Source organism: Monodon monoceros, unplaced genomic scaffold, assembly GCF_005190385.1.
Source record: "Monodon monoceros isolate NGI ecotype Baffin Bay Population unplaced genomic scaffold, NGI_Narwhal_1 Contig1529_ctg1, whole genome shotgun sequence".
NCBI classification, from domain to species: domain Eukaryota; kingdom Metazoa; phylum Chordata; class Mammalia; order Artiodactyla; family Monodontidae; genus Monodon; species Monodon monoceros.
In genome coordinates this window covers 3,249-29,156 of record NW_021697389.1, presented here as the reverse complement: position 1 = coordinate 29,156, position 25,908 = coordinate 3,249, and the positions used below count along the sequence as shown (strand labels likewise).

Here is a 25,908-nt window from a genome sequence, read left to right as displayed (position 1 = left end):
CCTGCCTGCGGCACCTGTGCCCTGCCCGCAGTACCTGTGCCCTGCCCGTGGCACCTGTGCCCTGCCTGCAGTACCTGTGACCTGCCTGCGGTACTTGTGCCACCTGTGCCCTGCCTGCGGTACCTGTGCCCTGCCCGCGGCACATGTGCCCTGCCCACAGTACCTGTGCCCTGCCTACGGTACCTGTGCCACCTGTGCCCTGCCCGCGGTACCTGTGCCCTGCCCATGGCACCTGTGCCCTGCCTGCAGTATCTGTGCCCTGCCCGCGGCACCTGTGCCCTGCACCCAGCCCGAAGAAAAGCACGAGAGAATGAGGAGGAAGACGATGTTCAGCAGGGCTTGTCTCTGGACCATGAGAGACAGGTGACCGGCACTTTCTTTATACTCTTTTTCTACTTTGCTTATATTCTTTTATAAAATCAATAGGGGCACAGGGGTGGGGTGGTGCTTTAACACAGACGGGGATGTTGAAGAGATGGAAGGAACCCCAAGCTTGTGGGGACTGCCCGCTGCAGTCACCCAGTTGTTCCCACTTAATGCAGGACAGCCTTCTGAAGTAAACCCAGTGTCCCCAGGTTAGGGAGTTCAAGGCCCTTTGCAATCTGACTCCAGAGTAACTCTGCAGCCCCGTTCCAGCCAGCAGGCTATCCCACACTGCAGAAGACCCTCCTCCGCCCCAGTCTTTGCTTACGGGGGGAGGGCGGGACCAAGGCTTCGAGAGAGAACATCTAGGTCCAAGTGTTCCACAAACTGTAACATCCTGGATGCAGGACCTCTCTGGGCCTCAATTTGCTCATCCGTGAAATGGGTAGAACAGCACCAACTCTTGCGGTTGGCACATCAAAGAAAGGGCACCGCAGACTCCCATCCCCGGGAGGCTGAGTGTCAGCACTGCCACCTTACCCGCCCTCCCTTCACCCACCTCCCATGGCGGAGGCCTCGCCTGCCTGCACAATCCACCGCTCTGGTCATTTCAGAGCCTTTCCTCACCCTGTGACTCAGGTAACTTGTGTGAATGTCTGTTTACTAAATTAGACAAGTCAAAATCAACAGCTCATTCATCGCCAGAGGACACAGTTCCACATGTATATGAAGCGTTTTTAAAACGGATGGGTTCTTATCATTGAACTGAGGCAGCTGATCCTCCTGTCAGAGAGCATTTCTTAAAAATGCTCATTTTTCTGAGCTGAAACCTACCTGAATCACCCCCGAGGACCCAGGTGGTCACCTTAACCCTCCCTCTCCCAGCCCAAAGCCTTGGGCCACTCCCCCCTTGGCCTTTGCTCCAGACCTCCCACCACCCTGGTCCCTTCTCCAGGCCCAGTCTAACAGCTCAGGTGCCTGAGGCCTGGGCCCTGGGGCAGTGCTCAGGCCTGCGATCTGGGGAAGCAGTGGGGTGGCTGGCCTCACTCCCGACCGCGGCTCTGCCCCCAAAGTCAAAGGTACCACCAGTCCAAGGACACACAGTTAGGACTTAGGGGCCACCTCCATTGCAGGGATAAAGGCGGACACTGCGTTCTGCAGGGGGTTGCAGGGATAAAGGGGGACACTGCATTCTGTCTAACGAAGGGGCAGAAGGGTCAGAGCTTTGGACCACCGGGGGCCATATCTTAGGACGTTCGTTTAGAATGCTCTAACCAGTGTTAACAGAGGACTGAATTTCAGCCCCCGTTACTAAGGTGACACCATTCCCTAAGACAGTAGCTGACAGGGTGAGACAGAACACGTGAGACCGAAGCCTTTCAGTCAATCCACAACCAGGGCAGATCAGAAAGGGGGGCGGCAGAGTGTCCTTCAGGTTACAGCACCCCAGCCCTGGCCGTGGCCCAGGCGGCCTTGCTTCCTACGGGGCCCAGAGAACACCTGTGTGTGCTGTGATGGCTGGGCTAGGCTGGCAGACTCCCCAGCCCCACCCCAGAGGACTACCCTGACTAGCCTCCACCTCGGTGCCAACCAAACAAGAAGAAAATGGACCCACGCCAACTGGGAACAGTGCCACCTTGATGAGCTCAAGTTAGGGACGGACCCTAGCCTGCTAACCTCTGACCTCGGGGACAGCAGGTAGTGACTGTCCTGCTGGAGAGAATGAAGACACCGGCTGGGTTTTCAGTCCTGATTAGCTGGCCTGCAAGGGTGACATCCGACTACAACACTGCGATGACATCACAGGCTGAGCCTCTGTCCAATCAGCACCCACAGCCCCGCGACACCTGGTACCACTCTGAGACCTGCGGGACGCTGTCCTGCCCTCAAGGAATTTTATGAGGTTCCCTATAAATTAAGTCACTTGGAGTTTTGAAAAGTTGGCAGATTTTATCTTTCTGAAGTCCACTGATGGCGCTGAAGATCTGATACTGAAGGGCCTACGAATAAAGATGAAACTATCTATGTTGACCTCTGGGGCCAGGACAGAAAAAGGCTAAAACAGAGAAGAGTGGTTCAAAACTATAAACTAGAACAATCTCCAAAATAAGTGAAAAACTGAAGTGCAAAACAATATACCTAGAAGGCTGCTGTTTGTCTAAAAAGCAGGTAAAACAACTGTGAAGGTAACTTCTTACAGGTGCAGAGAAGGCAGACGCCGGAAACAAACTCCGGGGAGGGAGAGTTTCTCCCAGGTCATCGTGTGGTACCTTCGGAAATGCAGACCTGCTCCAAAAAGGAGAGGGGGAGCAACTCACCTGGCTGCCGCTTAGTGACCTCTCACCAAAAGCTCTACAGTACAGAACTAGCTTAAGAGAAAATGACTCACCTGCAAGGACTTTTCTCACAGATTGAAACACAGAGGTAAACACAGACTCCTTCTGAGGGTGCAGTTCTGGGGCTAAAAAGAACAGAGTCAAAAACTGCACAGCTGCCTGGAGAGATGGGGTGTCTCCTGCTAGAGCCGGCAACTCTGACAGGATCTGAGAGTAGACAGCCTGGTAGAGGGCGGCACGGGGCAGCAGCACGTGGTCCGTCCCGCCATGCCCGGAGCACAGGGCCACATCGGCCTCCAAGAGCGAGGCGGCCGACGAGAGGACAGGCGGCGGGAGGCGGCGGCCCCGGGCCCCGCGGGCAGCGCAGAGCTGGAGCACGGCCCCCGCCTGTACCACGGCTGCCTGCAACAGCTCACGCGGTGCTTCCAGGGCCTCGTGCTGCTTCTGCTCCTTGACCAAAGGCCCCAGCACCTGGCACAGCTTGGTTAAGGACACCAGAAGGAGCTGCTGGCCCAGAGGTGTCTGATCTTCCGACCGTGTGCCTGGAGCTGCTTCAGGGCGCAGCTGGGAACTCGAGAGGAACGCAAGGATTTTCCCAAAATTGAGCTCCGGGCTGAGCTTCCTCTGGAGGAGCACCTGCAGTGGCTGTTCTAAGAACGCCCCCACCACCTGGAGGAATTCCAGCCAAGAGGGGTCGTCCACGTCCACAAGAAACCTCCTACTGGCTTTGAACAAGGAGGTCAGCGTGATCTCAAAGATATCGCTAACGTACATGACCCTGAGCACCGACTGGGCGCTCTTCCCTCTCTGCAGGTAACCGAGAAGCCGGTAGCACGTCATCAAGAACCTGAGGGTCAGCGAGGGGGAGCAAGAACTGCCCAGCATGGTGCCGGCCAGGGACAGCAGCAGGAGAACACAATGCACATGGCAGGGGGGTGGGAGGCTGTCCAGCTGCAGAGCAGAAAGAACCTCCAAAAGCCGAAGAATGCTCTCCAGCTTCTCTCCCTCCAGCTGGACGGGGGAGTCACCCCTGGCCAAGGAGAGTAAGTTTTGGGCGATTTCTCCCCTTGGCTCTACACCTTCCGATCCGACCTTTGGAAATCTGCTTTCCCCGTGAGCCACGACCGCATAATCCCCTTCAAAAAGCCAGGGCAGCTGCTGGCGGAGAAGAGCAGGGCCCCCCTGGGCGCCAGCACACAGGATGCCGGTGCAGCTCGCAGTCACGCGCAGTAAGAGCGCAGAGTGGAGGGACTGCATTTCGGGGAGGAGAGGGCTGTGAAGGACGGCCTTCGATATTTCTTCAAGTGTGATGTCTGGCTCCTCCTCCGCCGGGCCTTCCTGGGCTTTGCTCGTTGGCAAAGTTCTCAGCAGGATGTCGGCCAGGTACCGCAGGTCGTCTGGACAAAGATAGGATGCTAAGATCGTGAGATTGGACACGACCAAGTGCCAGTGGGCGACGGGGTAGGTGAGCGCACTCACTGTCCCCACCTGGCCGTCCCAGGAGGCCGTCGTCCCCCGGGTCAGGCTCGCTCTCCCGGAGCCCAGGATGTAGGCGGCATCGCGCCTCAGAGCGAGGAGGGCTTCTTCAGACTGGACGCTCGCTTGCAGCAAGGTGTTTTTCATCCTCTGCAGGTAGAGCTGCTCCAAGCAGTACCTGCCGAGGGAGTCGGACTGAGCCGCAAACTCCTCTATCTCCTTCCACTGCCTGGCCTCCATGCCCGGGAGCAGCAGGGGGAGGCTCGAGGGCTCCGGGGCGGTGCCCGCGAGGGCCCCGGGCTCAGAGCGATACGGGTCACAGCTCAAGCCCAGCACAGTGTCCACCTGGGCCCAGGTATGGGCGAGCAGGAGCGCAGAGTCACCGACCCTCTGTCGCCAGGGCTCGGGCACCGAGGGCTGGGGCTTGCAGAGAAGGTCCAGCAGGGGCTTCACGAGGCCCCGCAGCGTCTCGTCCATGGTGCGCCGCGTGCGCCTGACCACGGGCAGGGGCGAGTCACCATCCAGGCTCCGCGCGTGGACCATGACGCAGTGCAGCAGCGAGCTCAGTGACAGCGACTTCAGGGCCATGTCCATGTCACCCTGCAAATCAGGCAGGACCAGAGACTGGAAGCTCTCCAGGATGAGGGCCCAGGCGTCCAGGACCTGGCTCGGGGGCAGATCCGGGAGGCACTTGCGGAGCACAGCAGCGGGGCCCGCAGACAGCACGGGCAGCCTGAGCGCCTCGGCCGCGGGGCGACAGATCACGCCCAGCACCTCCCCGAACAGCCGGGGCACCTGCCGGAGCTTGGCGAACGTCTGGAAGAGTGTACTGATCAGCGCCTCCTGGGCTTTCTGGGTCCGCAACTCTGCGACTTCTGCGTCGATCCAAGCTGAAGCCAACAGGTCATCCAGGTCTGGCTCCAGAATCAAATGATTCAGAGACAGCAAAACCTTGAGGCAGCGGAACCAGGCTGGCACAGGGGCCTGTGGGTGGTTTAGCAGCATCTCGGCCAGACGGCGGTAGAAGCGGAACTGAGTCTCCCCGTGCCGAATCCGGTCAGTGGCAATGTTGTAGATGGTACTACTGGCCACTGAATTTAGCAGCTGCTCCAAGGCCAGGAGTTCCACGGTCCAGTCAGATGCAGACAGGGCTTGCAGCTGCTCCTCCCGCAGGTGGGAAATCCTTAAGCAACCGAACAGCGGAGGGAGCACCTTGAAGCAGAGCAGCTGGTTCCCCTCCTTGAGGTAAGAATCTACAAAGAGCTTGTACAGCAGGGCCACGGAGTTGGCCACCACAGCAGCCTGAAGGGACGGTTCACAGTAGCCGGCATCCACCAGCCCGGCCATCACGGTGCCCAGGGGCGCTAGGAGGTTCTTCATGGCCCCCATCTTCGTGTCACCTTGCTGCTGGTCCAAGAGCTCCTCTTTGTAGGAAGGGAGCAGCTCGGCCTGAAAAGCTCCACCTCGAAGCAGGGCCTCAATCTGACTCCTAATGTCCCGGCCTAGCGCCGGCTGCAGCAGGCCCTGGCCAGCCTGGGTCCACGTGCCTGCCAAGAGTAAGTGTCTCAGGACCAGGCAGGGCTGGAGCAAGTGTGTGGTCACCTCCCCAAAGGTGCGTCTCGGGTTGACCTGCTGCCGCTGAATCGAGAGGTAAAGGCCGAGGGTCAGGTGAAGAACCTCGAACAACTGGGGCATCACGGCTCCCGGCTGCCTACAGGCCAACCAGCACAGCTGGCTCAGCAGGTCGACCGTCAGCTCCTGCCTGGCCGTGTAGATGACAGCAAGGGCGGGTGTCGAGAGGATACCCTGGCAGCAGCTCAGCACAACACAGATGCTCCTCTGAGATCCCAAGAGAGCAAACTCGGCCATTCTCTCATTGATGATCTGACCATTAAGAAAGAAAGAAAACTCATCACTGACCCTAAACCCACACGTACACACAAAAAATACAACACAATCAGTGAACTCACTCCTTGCTCTCATCTGAATGAGAGAAATGCCCAGATTCGCACATCTAAATGAACTTGGCATTTCCTTAGCGCACCAAAGGAAGGCAGAGGACCTGTCTTAACTCCTACACACATCCATCTGCTACCAGTATAAACTTGGGAAGGGGCTCAGTGCCTTTGTAAATTTGCTGTCCCTTTTTAAAGAGCAGAGTTTTATAAGGCTTAAACTCCTAAGATTTCACTTTTTCTTAGATCCTAAACCTATAATTCAACTTAGATGCTACAGGTAGATGGACAGTGGCCTTGGGTTATGATCCTGTGGTCCAAAACACATTTTTATAATGTCATACTGTTTGTATTTAAAAAGCCAAAGCAAAAGGCATTCTTAAAAGAGGAAAGTAAACGCTGCCAGCTACTACTTAACATACAGCAAACCCACAGTATTGCTTCCAAAATTCTGAAATTCACAAGCACCAGAAATCATGAGGGCCAGACAGGTTCCAAAGTTCACTTATAGCCTAAGTGACTTGCTCCCAGCCTTACGGCATCTGAGAATCAAATTTATCCTAGGTATTAAGTTAGCAGTAGCCCAAGGACACAGATGTGTTTATCTCCATCCGAGTAACTGCTGGCTCTGGAAAAGCCGAAACAAAGATATCACATACTTAAATGCCAGCACACTCACTACAGTGATCTCCAAATTTTTCTGATTATACAACTTTTTCCACACTTATACCCGATAAGGTTATAAATTATATGTATGCGCTATAGCACTAGTATCTTATATAATTATAAAGCATACATAGAAATTAAAGTGACTTTTTAAAAAACATACAGAGATGTAAGATTTTCTTCCCACACTCCCAAAGAACCATTCAGAATAACCCACTTTGGTGACCACTGGTCTATCATTTTAAAAAGTGACACAATTTAGAGCATAATTTCAAGAACCACTAAAGCCTATGAACCATCAGGCACCAACCATTTAACTCTTCTGTTCCCAGCCTCTACTGCTTTTCTCCTGCGCACACGCTCGTGTGGGTGAGGCAAGAGCACAGGCTTTGCCATCACACAGATGGAGGTTCAAATCCCAGCTCTGCCACTTACTTCCTGTGTGACTTTCGGCAGGTTACCTGGCCCACACTCAGTACTCCTTATTCGTGCTTTTTATTGTCACCGGCTATTCTCACAGTATTTCAAAATACTCAGTACTGACAGTGAAGTTTATAATCCCGACCTGAGACTTCAAAATCACGGAGCCAAAAACCTTTGAGGAAATTCTCATCCAGATTTTGGCCTTTGACCTCCCTCCAGTCCAGCAGAAAGGTGAAAAAAAAGTCATAAAGTAGCGTCATTTGCCGGCTACCTTTTCCAACTAAAAAGGTAATTAACCACTTTACGAAAAAGTTCTAAGCTTTTCATAATATAAAGTGCTTAGCATGGTGTAGAGCATACGATATGCATTCAATAAGTATCAGTCGTTATTATAACTCTAAAAATATTATTTCTTTCTCCTCCCCTACTTTGATATTGTCTGTATCTTCATATCATTAACCGTAAGACAAATAAGCCTCCAGCATCAACAAGAAATCAATAGAGATACCTGCAACACTTACAGGATAACACAGGAAACTGTTAATTACCTTGAGGAGGGAAATCTGAAGGTTAATTGTCTTTCCATTCTTGAGGAGATTCTGCAATTTTCTGCTATGTAGAATGTTATCCATATAGATCCAAAGCCTTTCGACAATGTCTTCCTTCAGTTCAAGTTTTTTCTTATAAAACGCAACCAACGACTGTCGTGCCCAATCAAGTAATACCTGAATTTGGAATATACTTTAAAAATAAACGAAAAACCAAATACAACTGCCAGGGGGGAGAAACTCTCCTTTAAAACTTATCTTTGGTAACATTATATTACATTTTGGTGTCTTAAAATATTTATTATTAAAGAATCAATCAAAAAAACTAAGTGTGTCTCCATCTGGGGCCAATAAAAAGTTTCAAGAGAAACGGTTTCTTCTAACTAATTGCTTCCAAGTTTTACAAGTTAAAAGCACAACAACAATTGCTCAGAATGGCCACAAAAGGAATGACACACAAAAGCAAAAATGCAGAGTCAGAAGACCAGGGTTTGTGTCCTGGCTTCCCGAGTTAACTGCAGCTTCATCCCTAAACCTATTTACCCTGTTCAGAAGACAGAGAGTCTTCTATGAAATGATTCACAAGTGCTGTATTAAAAGGAGGGCTGGACATAAAGTTTCCATTATTGTGACGTGTTTCCTTATTCATAAACACAAGGAAAAGTGGTGAGGCTTCAGCTCAGGACACCAGAACTGTCAATAACAACACGAATAGTGACAAACGCTAAAAGGAAAAAACTCTCTCTGGAGAAGGGTAGTGGAAACCTTGATGAAATGGCCTGCCACCGCTGCCAGGTCAAGCAGCCAAAATGATTCTCAGGTGCAGCCAGATTTAGAAACGACTAGCTCTGCTAGTGCTCTACATACTGGACCTCATCATTTCAATGGCTGTAATCCACCTGACACATTTTGTGCTGCTTAATACGAGCAAATGAGTAACTGCGTGAGCTCATCATCCCGGTCTCCATTGTATTAACTGCTTTTCTTAGTCAGATAAGCTTGAGAAATGTTAACAAAGAGCTATGTCTTTCTGGGTTCCTAATCTGTTTCTAATCTACCGGTTTCTAATCTATTTCCCCTCAGTTTACTACAAATGCTAAAGCTTCCCTACTTCCAGCCTTCGAGATTCATCAAGTTCCAAAGACGTTTAACAAAGCACCAACAAGAATTGCTTATGGAGCATCACTTAGGATTTACAAACAAATGAAGCTGCCAACAGACTCAGAACTTAACTTCTGTAACCTAAATCCTAATTTGCTCACTGATGCACATATTTAATTCAGAATATAAGAGATGTTTCCAAACATAAACGAAATGCTGAGGTTTTGTAACAGAAAAACTTTGTTAATGTAATACCTAACTACTTACTTTATCTCACTGATAGGACTTTTAACTTTCTAACCATGTTTCCTTTCCCAACCTTTAATCTTTTTAAATTTTAACTAAATGTCAATATGTAATTTACATAAGTGATCATTAGTTTAGGTTGTAGAAATGTAACTTTCACATTAAACTTACTTGTTCTTTATTTGGAAGAACACACTGATGGGAAATCCACGCAAAGTGCGCTAGTTTTAGTTTATCTTCCCAGGAAGTAGTCTTGCTTTTAAGTTTTAGAGAAATGCCAGAATAAACAGCAGCCATTGCTGCGCTTTACCTACAATTTAAAGCAATGGAAAAAATTTATATTTTTTTAATATAAAGGACCAGAATATTAAGGTCAAACTTAATAGGCAGCAGAAAATGAACACTATGTAACTTATTGTCTACATAACTTATACTCCTTTAAAAATATTTTTCTAATGAATTAAACACTGTTGGGCAGAAGTTTATACATAAGATGCTTGAGTCCATGAGTTTCTTGGAGGAAATTCAAACAGACGATGGATTACACACACACATACAAGTATTCCTGCTGTGATCAAACATCACATCCTCAGAGGTCAGTGCGCAGGAATTCAATGGAACAAAACCCAAAGTGTTCAAATTACTTGTGAAAAGATTCGTTCACACATGGCTTTAGACTGAAAGAGTTGTTTCTGCAAAAATATTCTAATACATACTATAGAGTATATATTAGGACCCACCCCACTGAACAGTTTAAAAAGATAAATAGGGCTTCCCTGGTGGTGCAGTGGTTCAGAATCTGCCAGCTAATGCAGGGGACACGGGTTCGAGCCCTGGTCTGGGAGGATCCCACATGCCGCGGAGCAACTAGGCCTGTGAGCCACAACTACTGAGCCTGCGCATCTGGAGCCTGTGCTCCGCAACAAAAGAGGCCGCGATAGTGAGAGGCCCGCGCACCGCGATGAAGAGTGGCCCCCGCCTGCCACTAGAGAAAGCCCTTGCACAGAAACGAAGACCCAACACAGCAAAAATTAATTAATTAATTAATAAACTCCTACCCCCAACATCATCTTTAAAAAAAAAAGATAAATAAGCAGTATTTGGAAATAGTAATATTTCTCCAAGTACAAAAGAAATATAGTACAAACCCAGTCCCAACAGATAGAATGTTTTTTCAGCTGCAACAGTAACTTCATAAACTTACCAACACACACTGCTTCTAAGACTCTACAGAATATAGTTACACGATTAACGCTGGAAGGATACAATTATGAATAAAGAAGGAACACAAACATACCAACAACCTATAATCCTATAAAACTGAGGTAAATGTAGCTTAGAGTTTCCTAAAAACCATAGTAAAAAGGGGAGAACATATCAGGTTAAGTCATTTTCATTACATAAAAGTAAACAAGTCAGTTCCTCAAGGGAGAAAGTTTTTCATGATACTTAATACTGAAATAAAATTATCGTAAATAACAACAAAATAGGGCCAATGAAATACCGAGAAAAGATCGCAGCCCCGTGATTCCAATTTAAATACTGTCAAACCAAAACAATTTGCTATCCTGAGAACTGAATCGCTGGATTTTTAAAATCTAAGGGGTCTGAAATCCTACAGACCTACCTTCAGAGCTAATTCTCAATAGGGATCTTTACAGGGAATGAGCGAACATCGGATGAAAGACAGCTAGGTTCAGCACGGTACCCTTCACTATTACAAGAGGCCAGAACAGCCAAATGCTGTCAGTCTTCCTTTGTCGAAACGTCCAATATCCATTCAACAGCTACTAATTTAACTTCTAAATTCAATGTTACACAGCCATCGCGACAGCTACAAAGTACTTTAAAAGTATCTGCAGAACTGGCTACAAAGACGCCCCATACACCCTCCCGGATCTGTCAACCTTGGGCCCTTGGTGCCCGCAAAGATCCCTGCGAGCGGGCGTGGAAAGCCCGGTGCGGACCGCAAAGCCGCGTCCGTCCTCGCGCGGCCACGCTAAACCCTGCGGAACAGAAGGAAGCGAGCAGCCAGGAGCGAGGAGAGGGGCCGCCGGAGGAGCAAGCCAGCGTGGGAGGGCCATGCTCAGGTAGGGAGCTCACCTGGAGGGACCTGGTCACCTGGGAGGGACCGCGGGCGGGGTGGAGGGCCGGCTGGAAGGGGGCTCACCTGCAGGCCGCCCCCAGGTGAGGAACTCACGCAGACCCCGCCCGTGAGGGGCGGCGGGCGGGGCGGAGGGCAGCCACCGGGTGAGGAGCTCTCCCGGCGGCCAGCCCCGGATGGGGACCGCGCGGGGACGAACGGCCGCAGCAGCGGCGGGACCGACTCCGGGGCCACCACGTGGGGGATCGCGCTCCTTCCTCCGGACTCCGGCTGCGCTGGGAGCTGCGGGGCGGCGCTGGACCAGGCGGAAGGAACGTGGGGCGGGACGGCTCGCACGCCAGGCATCGCCAGCCGAGCGCCGAGGCGCCGCGCCCATTGGCGGAGACGGCCGCGCGTCGAGGCCCGAGCGGCCCGGCCCAGCCCGCGGCGGCTCCGCGTCAATCAGTCATGGGGCTGCAGCCCAGAGCCGCCGCGGGGGCGGCGGGGCACTGGGCGCGGGGGCCCGGCTGAGCCGGCCGCGGAGCGCGAGCCTGCCGCGGAGACGACGGAGGCGGACGCGGGGCGACCCCGGCGGCGGCGGGGGGAGCGGGAGCCGCCTGGGATGTTCAGTGAGTGCGGGCGGCGGGCCGAGGGCGCGGGCGGCAGCGCAGGCGGCAGCGCGGCCTGGGCGGTGGGGGCGGGGCGAGCGGGCGGCACCGCCTGGAGGCCCGGAGCGCGGGCCCGGCCTCTTCTTCATTTACGGGAGAGGGAAGTGTCTGTGGGCCGAAGTCGGGATGAAACTTGGCGCAGGGTGGCGAGGAGGACGCGGGCGAGCGCGGCGATGCCCACCTGCAAGGGCGCCCGCAAGGCGGCCGCGCCCCTGACAGCCGCGTACGGGGTGCGCGCCGCGGAGCCCCGAGGCCCTGAGCGCCCGGGCGCGACGTGGGCGGGGGAGCCGAGGGTGAGGGACCGGGTGTCCTAGGAGGCTCAGCGGAAGTGCTGCCCTCCCGACAGCGGTGAGAGCGCCCTGGGCTCGTGCCCCGCGGCGGCAGGCTGGAAGCGCTGATCTCTGACTTTGCAGGTGGAGGTCTAGGAAGGGAGACCCGGCTGGCAGGAATCGGGGCTGCGCTGGGAGGGGCGCGCGGGCGGGGGCCGTCTACTCTTAGGTGACCTAGCGCTGCGGGGTAGGGCGGACACGGTGGCTGCCCCGGTCTGGGTCCCCGCTCTGCTTGAGGGTGGGAGTAGGAAGAGGAGTTTGGAGCCATAGCTTTACACTCGGAGAAGCTTCTGCAGCGGAGGGGGCTTGGTGACTACATCGGCCTCAGGTCGAAACCATGTAACTACTATCTGTAACCTCTCGGAGCCTTCGTTTCCTCTTCAGTAAAATGAGGTAATGACTGATAAACTGGACCTTTTAAAGGATACCCAAAAAAGGATTAATGAATGTGAAAACGCCTGACAAGTGGGAAGTGTTCTGTAAATACTAGTTATCAGCTATTACAATTTCTTTTTTTGGCAGAGAATACTTTCTAGGTTCCTCGTAGGCCTAAAATTTTTGCGTTAAATGTAATTTTGATTTTTGTCAATTATAAATCATTCCTGCCTTAAAAATCAGTGTTAAATTGGCAAACCAAAAAGTGGGCTTGCCTTGACCATTTTTTTTGTTTGTTTTTTGTTATCAACAGTAAAGCAGATTTGTGTGTTTTGGAATAGTTTTGTTGCTTCTCCCTCTGAATGTGTGAAATTTGTTTGGTTCTATCACTGTGGAACTAGGTAAAGGCTCCTCTTAACTATTCAGTCACTGGTTTTTTGGTTTTACTTTCGCAAACAGATGTCCTTCATAATACCTATGAAGGACATCTCTGGAGAAAGGGCTGTTGTTTGTTTGTTTTGTTTATTTGATGATTCGTTTTAGCTGGAAGGGAGCCCCGGGGGCGCTCTGTTAAACCAGCATTACCCAGTGGACCGTGCTAGAAACCGTTTCTAGCCTCTCCATGTGACAGACAGCCAGCTTCTCAGGTAGTAACTGTTGTGATCACTCTCTCAACAAGCATTTGGTAAGCTTTCACTGTTGTGTTTCCCGAGAGAAGCCTTTGAGCAGCAAGACACTGTAAAAGGTAAGAGCTCAGACCATGCAGCCAGGGGGCCCAAGTTCCCCTCCTGGCACCGTGGACCCTTGGGCACCTGTCTGACTTCTTTAAGCCTCAGCTTTCTTATCTGAAGAATGCTCCCTAGCTTATAGGGTTCTCGGGAGGCGTAAACGAGATAGTCTACGTAAAGGACTTAAAATAGTATCTTACCTGTGATGTACACTCAGTAAGTGCCAGGTATTAGTAGTGGCGGTGTAGGAAACAAATAGTATGGTGATTCCTGTGATAGAGGTTTGTTCCTGGGTTTGGTGGGTGGAAGGGATCAGGCTCAAGGAAGCTTTGGGGAAGAAGTGGCCAAGCTAGGCTGTGAAGCATGAGTGGGAGTTAGCTAAACCAGCTAGGAGTGCCATTTGGGGTGTTCCTACAGTTAATGGAGGAGCCTTGACCAAAACCCCTAAGGCGAGAAGGCCTTGTGGTACCCACCTGTTTTGTAAACAAAGGCAGATAAGAGTAACCTCAAGGTGACACAGTGGAGACGATTTTTTTATCCTCCACACTGGTGAAGGAAGGAGAAAGTTTTTAAGCTGAGCGCAGATGGCATCAGATTAGCTGTTTGGAAAGATTGTGCCTGTAGTGGTGTGGGATTAAAAGTAGGGAAGGCCCAGCCACTTGTCCTGGCAGCTTTGTGTCTGCCTGTGACTCCAAAAGGAAAATGACTGCTTAGCAGGGGCAGGCATTTGAATCCAAATCTGGAAGCCTAAAGAGCGCTCTGAGAAGGCATGAAGAAACCAGATCATTCCAGGCAACCTTCTCTCTTAAAAAGCATCTTCAAGGATGTACTGTATATGCCTGACTACAAGGCAGGATTCCCCCCAAAGTATCCCTCTGAAAAGAGGGTGGTACCACATGTTTAAGTCTCTCCTGTTACAGGCACTGCAATTACTCTTTCCAACAACAAGATGCCATTTGGGAAATACATATTGGACTGAAACAATCTCAGTCCTTGCTAGTTCGGGATATTTATACCACCAATGTATCAACAGTAAGTGATAAATTTAAAAAGTTCTGCCACCTGAATGGGTATTGATGGCTTGCGTTGAGATTTCCAGCGAGAGCATCAAGTGCTGTATCATAGATGATTTGGTAGGAGCAAAGATGGTGTGTTCTGGAAAATGGAATTTGATGATTCAGAGTGGCTTCAGTGACTACAGAGACGCTGGTGTTGAAGATGTAAGTGAATAGTTGGCGTAAAATTGTTTCATGAATTAATGTGTTGCCTTCTATATTTTAAAATACATGGAAGTTAATAAATTAAAGATTATAAGCAGACATTTGACTAATTGATCTACAGTCCTAAAGGTTTTTTTTCTAGTTTAAGTTAGCCAGAAATTTTTCTTTTTTAATTTTCTCATTGCAGGGGTAAAGTTGTCTTAGGTTCGAGCTTGCCTTTTATGTGAACGTTTTACAGAAAGTAACTGCTGCTCTGTTTGTCTACTGAAACGAATTCCTTTTTCCCGTCTCATATTTTAACTTTAAGAAGGTTTCAAGAATGTTGTGTACTGGCAAGTTTTAGAAAACACTGTAGAAAACTCCCGTTCATAAATCTTTGTTTAGCAGTCAAATAAGATATCTTTCTGGTAAGATGTATGTAAATGTATATGTATCTTAGTAACCTTAGAGTGTTTGATAGTAATAAAAAGGTAGCTCCATTTTTACTAAGAAAATACTAATTTTTGGAGATTTGGCAATTTAGGAATCAGAAGTGTTTTGCAAGACTTTGTGCATTGCCATTTTTAAGTCAAGGCACTGCTGCTTTAGTTTCACAAAGTAATGCCATGCTCTGGAACTGTGTTGTCCAATACAGAAAGCACGGGCCATGTGTGGTTGCTTACATTTAACTTAATGAAAATTAAAAATTCAATTCTTCAGCTGCGTTAGCCACATTTTAATTGCTAGATAGCCCTTTGTGGCTGGTGGCTACCACACTGAACAGTGCAGACCTAGAACATTTCCTTCATTGCAGGAAGTCCTATGGGCAGTACTACTCTAGAATAAAAAGTGATCCGGCTGCTCTGTGAGACACACACACATAAAGGATTCAGTGCCATTAAAGCATCTCCAAAACCTTGCTGCATTTGAATTCCATTTCAGGGAGAATGATAAACATAGGAAACCATATCCCCCTTATTCTGAGAGCACAGCATCCTGTTTCTTCTGTCTACAGTGGTTGTAAATGGAGCCCACGTGAAAGGTATTCTTTATGACGTAAGACACGGTAAATGTAGGTAGCCGTTCTATAAATTGTGCCATACTCTTCCATGTTAACAAGGTTTTGTATAGAAATAATTTTTCTGAGCCCTAAAATAGTTTTGAAGTAAGCATCAAATATTTGTGGCTTTCTTGGTTCATAAAAATCCAGAGAAGTCATGTGCCTAAAGTAAACCGTCAAGAATTCCAAGCAGAAGCTAGATGACACTCACTTTACTTTTAATGTGGATTTCCAAGATAAAAGCCCTGTTCTAGGGAACTCTCCATCTGGTGGGGGGACCTAGAGAACAGTGATGGCAGGAGTGGGCAGTCTGCATGGGGTGCAGAGGATGATTTTAAGCATGGGAGTAGCATAGTCAGTCTTTCTGTCTGGCTGCATTCAAAAGGGTGTTTGAGGTTGGCCTAGAGTAGTAGGAGGACATTGGAATAGTCCAGGTGAGAAGTGATTTGCGCTGTCAGATCGCAGCAGTGAGGATATGGTAGCACAATGGCTCCAAGAGAGTCCTGTTTAGAATAAAGAGTCGATGGCCATTTAGAAGTGAGGGGAAGAGAGATAGAGAAAAGCATCTTAAGATGACAGTTTTCATTTGATTGGTTGGTTTTGGTTGTGGTTTTCTCTGTTGGTGGATGGTGGCACCATTAAGCTGTCTGGGAAAACTAGGAAAAGGAAGACGTATGGAAGGAAGAGAATTTGAGCACATCAAATTTCAGATGTTTGCAGCTTCCAGGTAGAGAAGTCTTGTAGACTTGAGCTCAGGAAGGTGCTCTGACTAGAGACTGCAGGAGTCTTGTGTCAGCAGGGAATGTGAAGGGTGGAAGAGGGGAGCCAGAGACCTGCCTGCAGGGGAGGCGGCGTGTTCAGCAGCCTAGAAGCCATGTAAATAGTGGGGAAAAGTGACAGATTTGACAAGAGTTGAGGAATCTCATGTCTTAGTAAATAGCCCGCTGACATAGGAAGCAGGGTCGGCTGGCTGAGTAAGGAGACTGGAGCAGATTTGGGGGTGGCTGCAGGTAGGAAGCTGCAGGGAAAGGAAGTAGTTGACAACGAAAGACTTCAGGGACTTTATGGAGGTCCCAGCTGATGTTAGTCAAGTTCTAGGGGCATCTGTCTGCCTGGCTGTATGATTTCTGCTTCACCCCCAACCCTCCTACCCAAATTAAACCCCCAGATTCTACATTGCATCCTGAGCCCGCAGCTGTGAGCCTTGTTCGTGTGCCATTTACTTCTTAGGACTCCATGGGGAAAGATCACAGGTTTTAGTTCAAGTGTATTCATGTTACGTCTGTGTCTGAGCAAAGCCTGAATATGAAAGGCCAACCTAATTTAAAAATTATATCATGTATGACTGAAACCGAGCTCATTTATTTTTCAGCTGCGATTTTTATTTTCACAAGCATTTTATCACAATGATTAATGCAAAAGCTTATTAGGTTTGTAGGTGCTACTAAGAGTGACCTTTTGATGGATTTTATAAGCACTTAGAATACTGCAAGGAAAGAGAAGAGAGCTGATATATGAGCACCTACTAGGCACTTTACATGACCTCTCAGTTAAGAAAAAATACAAAATAATTTTTATCTGTTTTTAAGCATAAATTTATAATTGGAAAAAAAATACACTTTAAAAAACAACAGCAACAGAAACACCTAGCTACTGTCCGTATACTCAGTTGGGGAACTGATTTGAGGATAGTGGTGGTGAGTTTGCCTGGATTTGTTTTGAACTCATTCATCCTCAAAGCTGACACCTTATATCTGAGGGGCAGGGGGAGACACACTGTTCATATAGTACTCTATTGGCATCTCATGGAATTGCGTAGTGCTTAGCCCATGAAGTGCTGGGCTGGGGGTGTCTCTCCGAGCAACCCTCCACCAACCATACACATTTGAACATAAGTGGGTGGGGTTAGGCTGCAGCAAAGAGTATTAAGAGAGTGGTTCTTCCTGCACAGTTGTTACTTTAAGGCAGGAAGGTGATCATGTCCTCATTTTCTGTAGCAACTTTGGTAACAGTAGGCAACTATTAATGCATGAGAAATAGATACATATTGTGTCGGAATCCTCATGTTAATTTCCAGAAATCCTAATAATGTGACATGAAAAGAAAGGTATGTGATCATCTATTTTTAACTTTAAAGTTAAAATATTTTCTGTCAATTGAAAATTAAGGGAAACCCTGAAATTTTTAACAAAGATGTAATTAGATTGAAACTCAATTTAAATTTAAAAGATTTTATAATTATGGGAAAAGATAAACAGGTAACTTGGAATTGCAGTGTTAGTCTCATGTCTGAGTCTCTCAAAAGATAGGTCTGTTTTTAAGAAGGTTTGTAGGGTTTTTCCCCATTTCATTTATTATTTACTTCACTTGAAATATGTGTGCCCTGGAATCAAGTCCAGGGCAGTCAGTTGGATAATGTCCCTGGTATTTCAGTTGAGTGTGGCTATAAAAGAGACTAATGCCCGCGTTCCTCCTCCCCAGACTCTTGGCCCTGCAGCTGGCTCACAGCCCACCCTCAGGGAAGGTCCTTGTCCTACATGGTGGTTTGGAGCCAGAAACAGCTAATTTGGGCAAATTCATTAGCATCGGTATTTACCAGCTAGTTTCTAGTAATCCCCAATATGGCCCGTTTTTTACTATTGTTCATTCTCATCGCTTTCTGTTCGCTCTCTCTTTTCCCCTCCTCTTCAGATATGCATATACATTGTCCCACCTTGGGGACACTTGGCATTGCAGGGTCTGCTGTGTCAGTTTTCCCATGTCTTTTCCTGTGCACATTTTTTTTTTTTTTTCCTGTTAGAGAGATGACCTCTTACTCTCATCTTACCTGAAACACTAAGGGACACACATTGATACAAGCATGCACTCCCATGGCAACAAGAGATCGGCAGTAGGAAGTCTGGAAAAGTTTTAGTCCCAGCCAAAATACAAGGCATCAGGCTGCTTTGGAAGAGCTTGGAGACTAAGAACTCTTGAAGTTAGATTGAAAGCATCTTTAGCAAGCGGCGTAGGGTCGTGTGGTGGCGGGGCCGGGGGTGGGAGCCTGGTGGATTGACTGCTTCTGACTTGGGTCCAAACTGGCAAAGGGTAGTACTCTCACAGTCTCTGTGTGCACTTAAATTTTTTTCTCTAAATATTACATTGAATCAGAATCTCCAAGGCTGAAATTATTTATACACACACTCGCAGGAGATTCTTATGTGTAACCAGGTTAGAAAACCATAGAGAATCACTGAAATAGTCAAACTGGTACAGGAATGCTTATTAGTAACCACAAAGAAACAATTATCTGTCTTCATCAATGGACAGGTGAATACTTAGAGCAGTGATCCCCACTCTCAAAGTCTCAGAATTCTTGTATGAGCAATAGAAAAAAAATCTTAATTAAAAAATAATCTGGGGACTTCTCTGGTGGTGCAGTGGCTAAGAATCCACCTGCCAGTGCAGGGGACACGGGTTCAAGCCCTGGTCCGGGAAGATCCCACATGCTGCAGAGCAACTAAGCCCACGTGCCACAACTACTGAGCCTGCACTCTAGAGCCCGCGAGCCACAACTACTGAGCCCACGTGCCACAACTACTGAAGCCTGCGCGCCTAGAGCCCGTGCTCCGCAACAAGAGAAGCCACCACAATGAAAAGCCCGCCTGCCTCAACGAAGAGTAGCCCCCGCTTGCCGCAACTAGAGAAAGCCCGTGCACAGCAGTGAAGACCCAACGCAGCCAAAAATTAAAAAAAAAAAAAAATCTGAGTTGTCATACAGTGAAAGACTAACACACCATAACCAAGTGAGGCAAATTCCATAGTGAAAGGTGGTTCAGTTTGAGGAAATTTGTTACTGTTTCACTGTATCACTGAATCTCAATCATTTCAGACCCAGTGCCCCTCCTTTCTAACAAATATTTGATACTGTCTCTGGTAATCCAGAAATGAAATGCATAGCTAATATAATCATTCTTTATACCTGGTTTAAAATAATACATTTATGATGTCTTAACATTTTATATTTGTATATAAATATATGTGGTTTTGTGTGTGCATGTCTCCAGCCTTCACTGTTTGCTCTGTTGTGTGACTTAGGCAATTGAAAAGTTGATCTTCAGATTGTGTTTTAAAAGAGTTACCATGAATCAGTTTGGAAGGATTATTTATTTGCAGATGGTTTTGGAACAACTTGTTTGCCGCAGTATCTGGGTAAAATAGTTGTTTGGTTATTCACCACATATTGTACACTGAAAGAAATTGCAATGGATAAACATTAGATACAGATAAACTTTTTTTAATATTTAAAGAAAAAATAACAGGTTTTTGGAATGGGGGGAATTTTAAATCTTAAAAACATGGAGGAAATCACAAAGGAGAAGGCCAGTGCATGTAATTGAAACTGAAAATTTAAACACATCCAAATAAACTATCAAAAACACATCTTCCACACACAAAAAAATTAGAAGTCCTTGATTTAGAGAAAGTTACCCTGGTGGGGACCATCACATGTGTATGGATAATGTTGCATGCATTCCAAAATGGACACGATATTCTGATCCTGAAGAAGAAAATATTTTTTACATCACAGAAGTGAACCTAGAAAATTCATTCAGCTGTCACTGGTCATCTGGACTGCAGTATTCTTTACTCCAGGCAAAGGAGTATTTGAGGCCCATGGCAGTCAGGGGTTCCTTTCATTCTTGATAATAAATTTAGCAGTCAAGGAAAATAGTCCTTTTGGAGGGAAAACCGCCAACTTAGCTTGAATTATCAGAAGTTGTTTACCCCTGTTGAGTGCATTTCCTTCCGTATAAGAATTCATGAGACATTTTCTAACACATATACATACCCTCTTACAATGTTGATGCTTTTCTGTACCTGGCGTTACAAATAAAGCGTGAAAAGAGGTAAACAGTATGATTGACATGAAAACACACTGCTCAAATCCTTGACTCAGCGCCAGCAGCCTTTTCCTGACTGCTAAGAGAAAACATAGCTCTCCCTTTCCCCATTATTAACTTCTCACTTTCTAACACCTCTTTACCTGGTTTCTGAATGTCTCAGGGCTCTGATTTCGTGCTGCCTCCTGCCTGCTTTCTGGCTGGCTCCCTGCTCCCTGAACCCCTCTCCCTGAGCGAGGGGCGGCCGGTAACACAGGGCCCTGGAATTCCTCGGAGCGGATTGAAATTGTGGTCCTAAATGGAGTTTGCCGGGGATCTGGAGCTTTTTTTTGGGGGGGGGGGGCCCGCACCTTGCAACACTTAGGCATGTGAGATCTTAGTTCCCCGACCAGGGATCAACCCCATGTCCTCTACAGTGGAAGCGCGGAGTGTTAACACTGGACCGCCAGGGAAGTCCCGTGGGGCTTTATTATCTAGGCTATTCCCGTTTTCCATCATTGAAGTTGGCCGTGTTTTCATCGGGACAGTACATAAAGTGGAAGAGAGGGTGAGGTTGGTCTTAAGGCTCTCAAGTCAGCCAGGAGACTGGCCGCGTGGCCTCTCCCCGCGCGTGACGTCAGGCTGTCCCTATGGTTCCCCCTCAGGTCATGAAACGGGTGCGCACCGAGCAGATTCAGATGGCCGTGTCCTGCTACCTCAAACGCCGGCAGTACGGGGACGCGGACGGCCCACTGAAGCAAGGCCTGCGGCTGTCGCAGAGCGCCGAGGAGATGGCCACCAGCCTCGCAGGTACCACCCACCCCCGTCCCGGAGGCAGCGTCCAGCCCAAATGCCTCTCTGAAAACCCCCTGCCCAACACGTCCTCCTTTAGGATCCCGGGGGCTTTGAGCTGTACCTGATGTCGTGTAAGACTTTCTCCTTCCGTGAGCTAGGGCCAGGGTCTCTGTCCCCCTCTTGCACGTGTCCCCTCCCCTATCGCTTGGGCCTCACCCGTGGAAGGCATGTTCTCCAGGTGGATGAGTCCTTTGGGATCAGTGGGTGGAAATGTTGGTATCATACACGTGTTCCTGAGACTTTTAACATTTCTTTTTGCTTCTGCTGTTTGTTTTGAAATTGGATTTGGATTCTTTTTTAGAAAAACCTTGGAAAAATTTTTCCTGCTGTGCTGTCAGGGTGGTTATGAGCGTCTTTAAATGGCCAGGTGTGGGGAGCTTAAGGTGGCAGTGCCTTCTCCAGCTCAGCCCGGCTCCTCAGGGGAAGCCTCCTTCCCTTCAGTGTCAGACCCACTCACTCTCCCTCGCCTTCAGACTCTGCTGGGTTCCCCTGACAAGGACAGGGCCAGGCGATGAACTCGGAATCGATTCATGAAAGCCTTAATGTTTCTAGTAGGATGGCCAGTGTACAGGACCAGAGTAATTCCTTCTAAACTCGCCGTCACGGCCTTTGATAAGCTCCCGCTGGCCTGTGTTCATTGGAGCCTGTGCTGTTGCTGATAGACAGTAGGGCAGCACTGTTAAATTTGTGTTCTCAGTTGTCTTCTTTTCGATACGATGGCGTATTAGGAGAGTCAGTGTTCCTGGAAAACCACCAGGAAAAGCGGGAAGCTTCTAAAGTGTGATTATTGTAAGATTTTGTCCTAGGTTTTTCTGTTGATTGAGTAATCGGAATACTTACATCTGCGTTCAGCAGATGGTCGTGAAGGTCTGCTGGTGGCCAGGTGCTGAGAAGTTCTCGAGAGAGCTAAGACTCGACCCTGGCTCCCGAGGAGCTCTGTTACAGTCAGCTGAGGCAGGCGGATGAGTTCATGCGGGCGGCGTGACGTGGTCCCGTGAGGGCTGCTCAGCCTCCATATGAGCAAAGAAGGTGGTGCTCTCAGGTCGGCCGGCAGGTCACAAGGGCTTCCCAGAAGGTCTCATGGTTCCCAGCATATAGTCAGGGGTCAGTAAATCGTAGAAGGCATAAGCTGAGTTTCCAGAGAACCGTTAGGAGCTTATTGGGGGGCAAAGCTGGGGGCGGGTGTCCAGGTTATCAGATGTGGGTCTTAGGAGGATGGCTGTGGTGGCAGTGTTGACGGGGGAAGGCCCGGATTGGCGCCAGGGGAGCTAGTCAGAAGGCTGCAGCGTGATCCAGTGAGAGGTGAGGACAGCCTGAGCTAAAGGGTGGTCATCGGAATGGCAAGGGGAGGATGCCTTTGAGGGCTTGTGACTGTAGGACTTGAGACTGGTTCCCTCACGGCGGGGCAGCAGGAGGGCCCGCAGCCTTCCAGCGTGTGTCCGAGTTCCCGGAGGGGCTCTGACTCTCTTCCCATCTGTCTCCCCGCCTCTCGATGCTCTCCGTCGTGTCTCCTCGGCCCTGCTGCATTAATTACATTCCTGCTTCCTCCTTCCCACGTGCGTCCCACGCACGTCGGTGTTCGTCCAGATTGTTGTTGAAGATGGCTCGTCAGTCCCCCGCCGCCTCTCTCCAGTTGTGAGGTCCCCCACCCCACCCCCAGCAGAAAGGGTAGGAGAATTTTGCTTTTCTTGTTAGAAAGCATGAACTCACAGAATGGCGATGAAGTGCATGTTTACATCCTGAGTATTGAGACTCCAGCCTCCTTCCTCCTCTCGCTGCCGAGAACACTGCCATCCAGGCACCTGCTGTCCAGGAAGGTGATTAAAAGCCTCGCCCCTGGTGAATCTGTCCTGCCCAACAGAATGGACCTAAAGACATCGCCAGCAGGGAATTGCCCATCCAGGTCCTCTTGGGTGATAAGCGCACGCCCAGAGTTCTCATCAGCTCTGTGGTGCCTCACTTTCAGATAACTAGGGACTGTCAGATCCTGGAAGAAACTGATCTGCTTCATATGAAAAATGGAAGGAAACAGTGAGAAGCAACTTGAAGGAAGCAAACAGCAGAGAGAAAAAAAAACTTCAAAACTACCATCATTGATAGCCTTGAAACAAGAAGAGACTGCTATTTTAAGAGAAGAAAACATTCAGATAAATACATGACAGTGAAACTGAAAAATCATTCGAAGGGTTGAAAGTTGAGGAAGCCTCCCAGAAAGTAGAGCAGAAAGGCAAAAAATGGAAAATCTGGGAGACATTAAAGGGTCAGTTCAGGAGACCTACCTCGAAATTGTAGGCGTCCCAGAAAGAGAACACAGGAGAGGAAGCAACAAAATGATTCAAGAAAGTTTCTCAGAACTGAAAGACGTGAATTTCCAGATTGAAAGGGCCCACTGAATGCCCAGCACGGGGGTTGAAGATGAACCCATCCCAAGGCACACGATGGTACAGTGTCAGGTCCTGGGGTCAGATGCGTCCAGAGGAGTCTCTCGTGAGCCTGTGTGCCTCTCCTCTCTCGTCCAGCTCGCGTACCCTGTGCTTTATACCTGTCGTTCCTCTGCTGTCACGTCACTGGGTGTCAGGAGCGGGTGGGGTAGGCATGTCGGTCACATTTAACCAGAAGCCCCAACGTACTTTGAAAACGGGCTGAGATGTCAGATGCTACAGCTGCGCCTCCTTCCATCCATCCTGCCACGTTTTGGGCTGGCGATTGTCTTTGCCGTCCCCATCTTATGTATCTTTTCCTCCTTAGTCCAATCAGAATCTGGTTGTGCCAACATAGTGTCTGCGGCCCCTTGCCAGGCAGAGCCCCAGCAATATGAAGTGCAGTTCGGACGGCTGCGGAATTTCCTCACCGGTAAGTACTCCACACGACCCCCTTCTCTTGTTAAAAAAGGGTGCTGCGAATTTCCCTCAGAACCATCTGTGTTCCAGCTCTGGTGTTAGGTACCAGGGATTCAAAGGTGATTGAACGCAGGCCTTGCATTCACAATTATGGTCTATTGGAACTCCCAAGAGAGTCAAATCAGGAGATTAAAGTGTGCAAGGGCAGAGCTCTGGGTGCATTACTCACTGTTTTGTCCATGGCCTTCAACACAGTGACTGTGACTTGTGTTGCATAAGTAGAAGCTCAGTCAGCCATGTAGGGAAACCTCCTTAAATGCAGCAGGTGTGAAATGGACGTTGATATCACTACCAGTGATACAGTACATCTCAAAATGGTTTTTTTCCCCTTATTTCCAAAAATGCAAGACAGTAATCCTCATGAATCAGCAACACCAAAAAATTAGAAGTTGTAATTTAGTCCAGTTTGTGGGTGCTGTGATAACCACAGACACACTGAATCAGTAGATATGAGTTCTAATGAGTTTTTCTAATTCACTCTATGACTTTTTAAATTAATCACTCTAAAAAATGTAGTCATGTAGCCTTTCTGGGGCCTTTAGTTCCTCGTATGTAAAGTGAAGAAGGCTGTTCAGAGGCAAAACCAAGTGATTTCGTCTAGTCCTAAGGTGACTGATGGTAATTTTAACGTTGGAAAGATCATTACACTAAGCGAGGCCATGTTGATTCTGGTTATTAATCAAAGTCTTTTGTTGAGTACTTGATACAAAACACCTTGAGGCACAAGAAATACAAAACTTTCTCTGTCCTCCAAGGATGGAGAGTAATTAGCATGTATTGGTTAGTAGAAAATTATAGTTAAAATACTTTGAAGTTGTTTTATTTTTTTTTTCTTATTTGAACAACCCTCAGGTTAATAATTTTTAATGGTAAAGGGGCATAGTAAGTGATCAATATATAAACCAAAATAATAGACCTAATTTTGCACACTTAGAGTTGTCCTAATTTTACTTCACCCTTATAATGGTTAGTATTTTAAAGGAAAGAATCCACATTTCCTGTATTCCGTAGTCGGGCAAAATGACCAAAATGTTACAGGAAATAAAGATTACAAAATAAAACCCTAAAGAGGGTCATCTTATCAGTCTCACAGTTGTTGACTGATGGGATTCATTCTGTTGAATTGTTACAAAGATGAAAAAATTGCGAAGACTAAGGGTCTAATAAAAAGTTTATTATGTTTAAACTGGAAAGAAAGAAACTCCATTAAGATCCTCACATCGTATAAATGTTAAATGTCTCAGAACAGTGATCAGCTGCTTTCCATGTCCACTAAAGATAGAAAAAGAAAAATTGGATTTATAAGAAGGATTTCATTCAGAGGTAAGCAAGAACTTGGAGATAATCAAGTTATTTTTCATTATTGGCATTGGTTTTTGAGGCTTTGAGCAATTTTTAAATTTTTTTAAATCAGTTTTTAGAAAGTTATTTTACTCGTTTTTTTAAATACGGTTATGATTTCTCCCTGAGAGACTTCTCTCATCAACCTAGTGGTGAGGAAGCTGGTTTAGAAAGAAGTGCCTGGCGTCTTTCAGCCCTTCTCTTTCACTCAGTCATCCTGTACTTACGTGAGGCTCTGACTGTCCTGGGCTAGGTATTGCAGGAGAGTGTATTGATGGGGGCCCGCCCTCTGATGAGGGAGCCAGGCAACGCGGAAGCTCCGAATCTGTCACTGTAATAGTCTCCATCAGCCTTTTCCTATGCAATTTCTTGTCTTGTTTCAAAACTGAGAAGG

General features: G+C 48.1%; 2 protein-coding genes across 4 annotated transcripts; one reads left to right on the top strand and one right to left on the bottom strand.

Moving 5' to 3' along the window:
- Window positions 1–77: 77 nt before the first annotated feature.
- LOC114890005 (unhealthy ribosome biogenesis protein 2 homolog) lies at window positions 78–11,507 on the bottom strand. 3 transcript variants are annotated; one of them, XM_029213540.1, is made up of 4 exons: window positions 11,218–11,507; window positions 9,286–9,424; window positions 7,768–7,944; window positions 78–6,059 (listed from the first exon to the last, which is right to left on the bottom strand). In XM_029213540.1, exons 2-4 carry the CDS (start codon window positions 9,409–9,411, stop codon window positions 2,382–2,384), a joined length of 3,981 nt encoding a protein of 1,326 aa, XP_029069373.1. In that variant the 5' UTR covers window positions 9,412–9,424; window positions 11,218–11,507; the 3' UTR covers window positions 78–2,381. The 3 variants fall into 3 exon arrangements, with proteins under 3 accessions (XP_029069373.1, XP_029069415.1, XP_029069455.1); XM_029213582.1 differs by having other exon boundaries at window positions 11,285–11,507; XM_029213622.1 differs by lacking the exon at window positions 11,218–11,507 and having other exon boundaries at window positions 7,768–7,960; window positions 9,286–9,367.
- On the top strand, window positions 11,395–25,908 carry LOC114890234 (translation initiation factor IF-2-like). Its single transcript, XM_029213705.1, has 4 exons — window positions 11,395–11,826; window positions 21,084–21,228; window positions 24,022–24,126; window positions 25,418–25,908. The coding sequence occupies exons 1-4, from the start codon at window positions 11,395–11,397 to the stop codon at window positions 25,423–25,425; spliced, it is 690 nt and encodes a 229-aa protein (XP_029069538.1). The 3' UTR covers window positions 25,426–25,908.

Coding starts and splice junctions, on each gene's coding strand:
- LOC114890234 (XM_029213705.1), top strand. CDS start 11,395: ATGGGGACCGCGCGGGGACGAACGGCCGCAGCAGCGGCGGGACCGACT. Junction 11,827..21,083: donor GGAGCCGCCTGGGATGTTCA/GTGAGTGCGGGC, acceptor GTTCCCCCTCAG/GTCATGAAACGGGTGCGCAC. Junction 21,229..24,021: donor GATGGCCACCAGCCTCGCAG/GTACCACCCACC, acceptor TTTCCTCCTTAG/TCCAATCAGAATCTGGTTGT.
- LOC114890005 (XM_029213540.1), bottom strand. CDS start 9,411: ATGGCTGCTGTTTATTCTGGCATTTCTCTAAAACTTAAAAGCAAGACT. Junction 7,945..9,285: donor TTCTTCCAAATAAAGAACAA/GTAAGTTTAATG, acceptor TTCCAAATTCAG/GTATTACTTGATTGGGCACG. Junction 6,060..7,767: donor TTCAGATTTCCCTCCTCAAG/GTAATTAACAGT, acceptor CTTAATGGTCAG/ATCATCAATGAGAGAATGGC.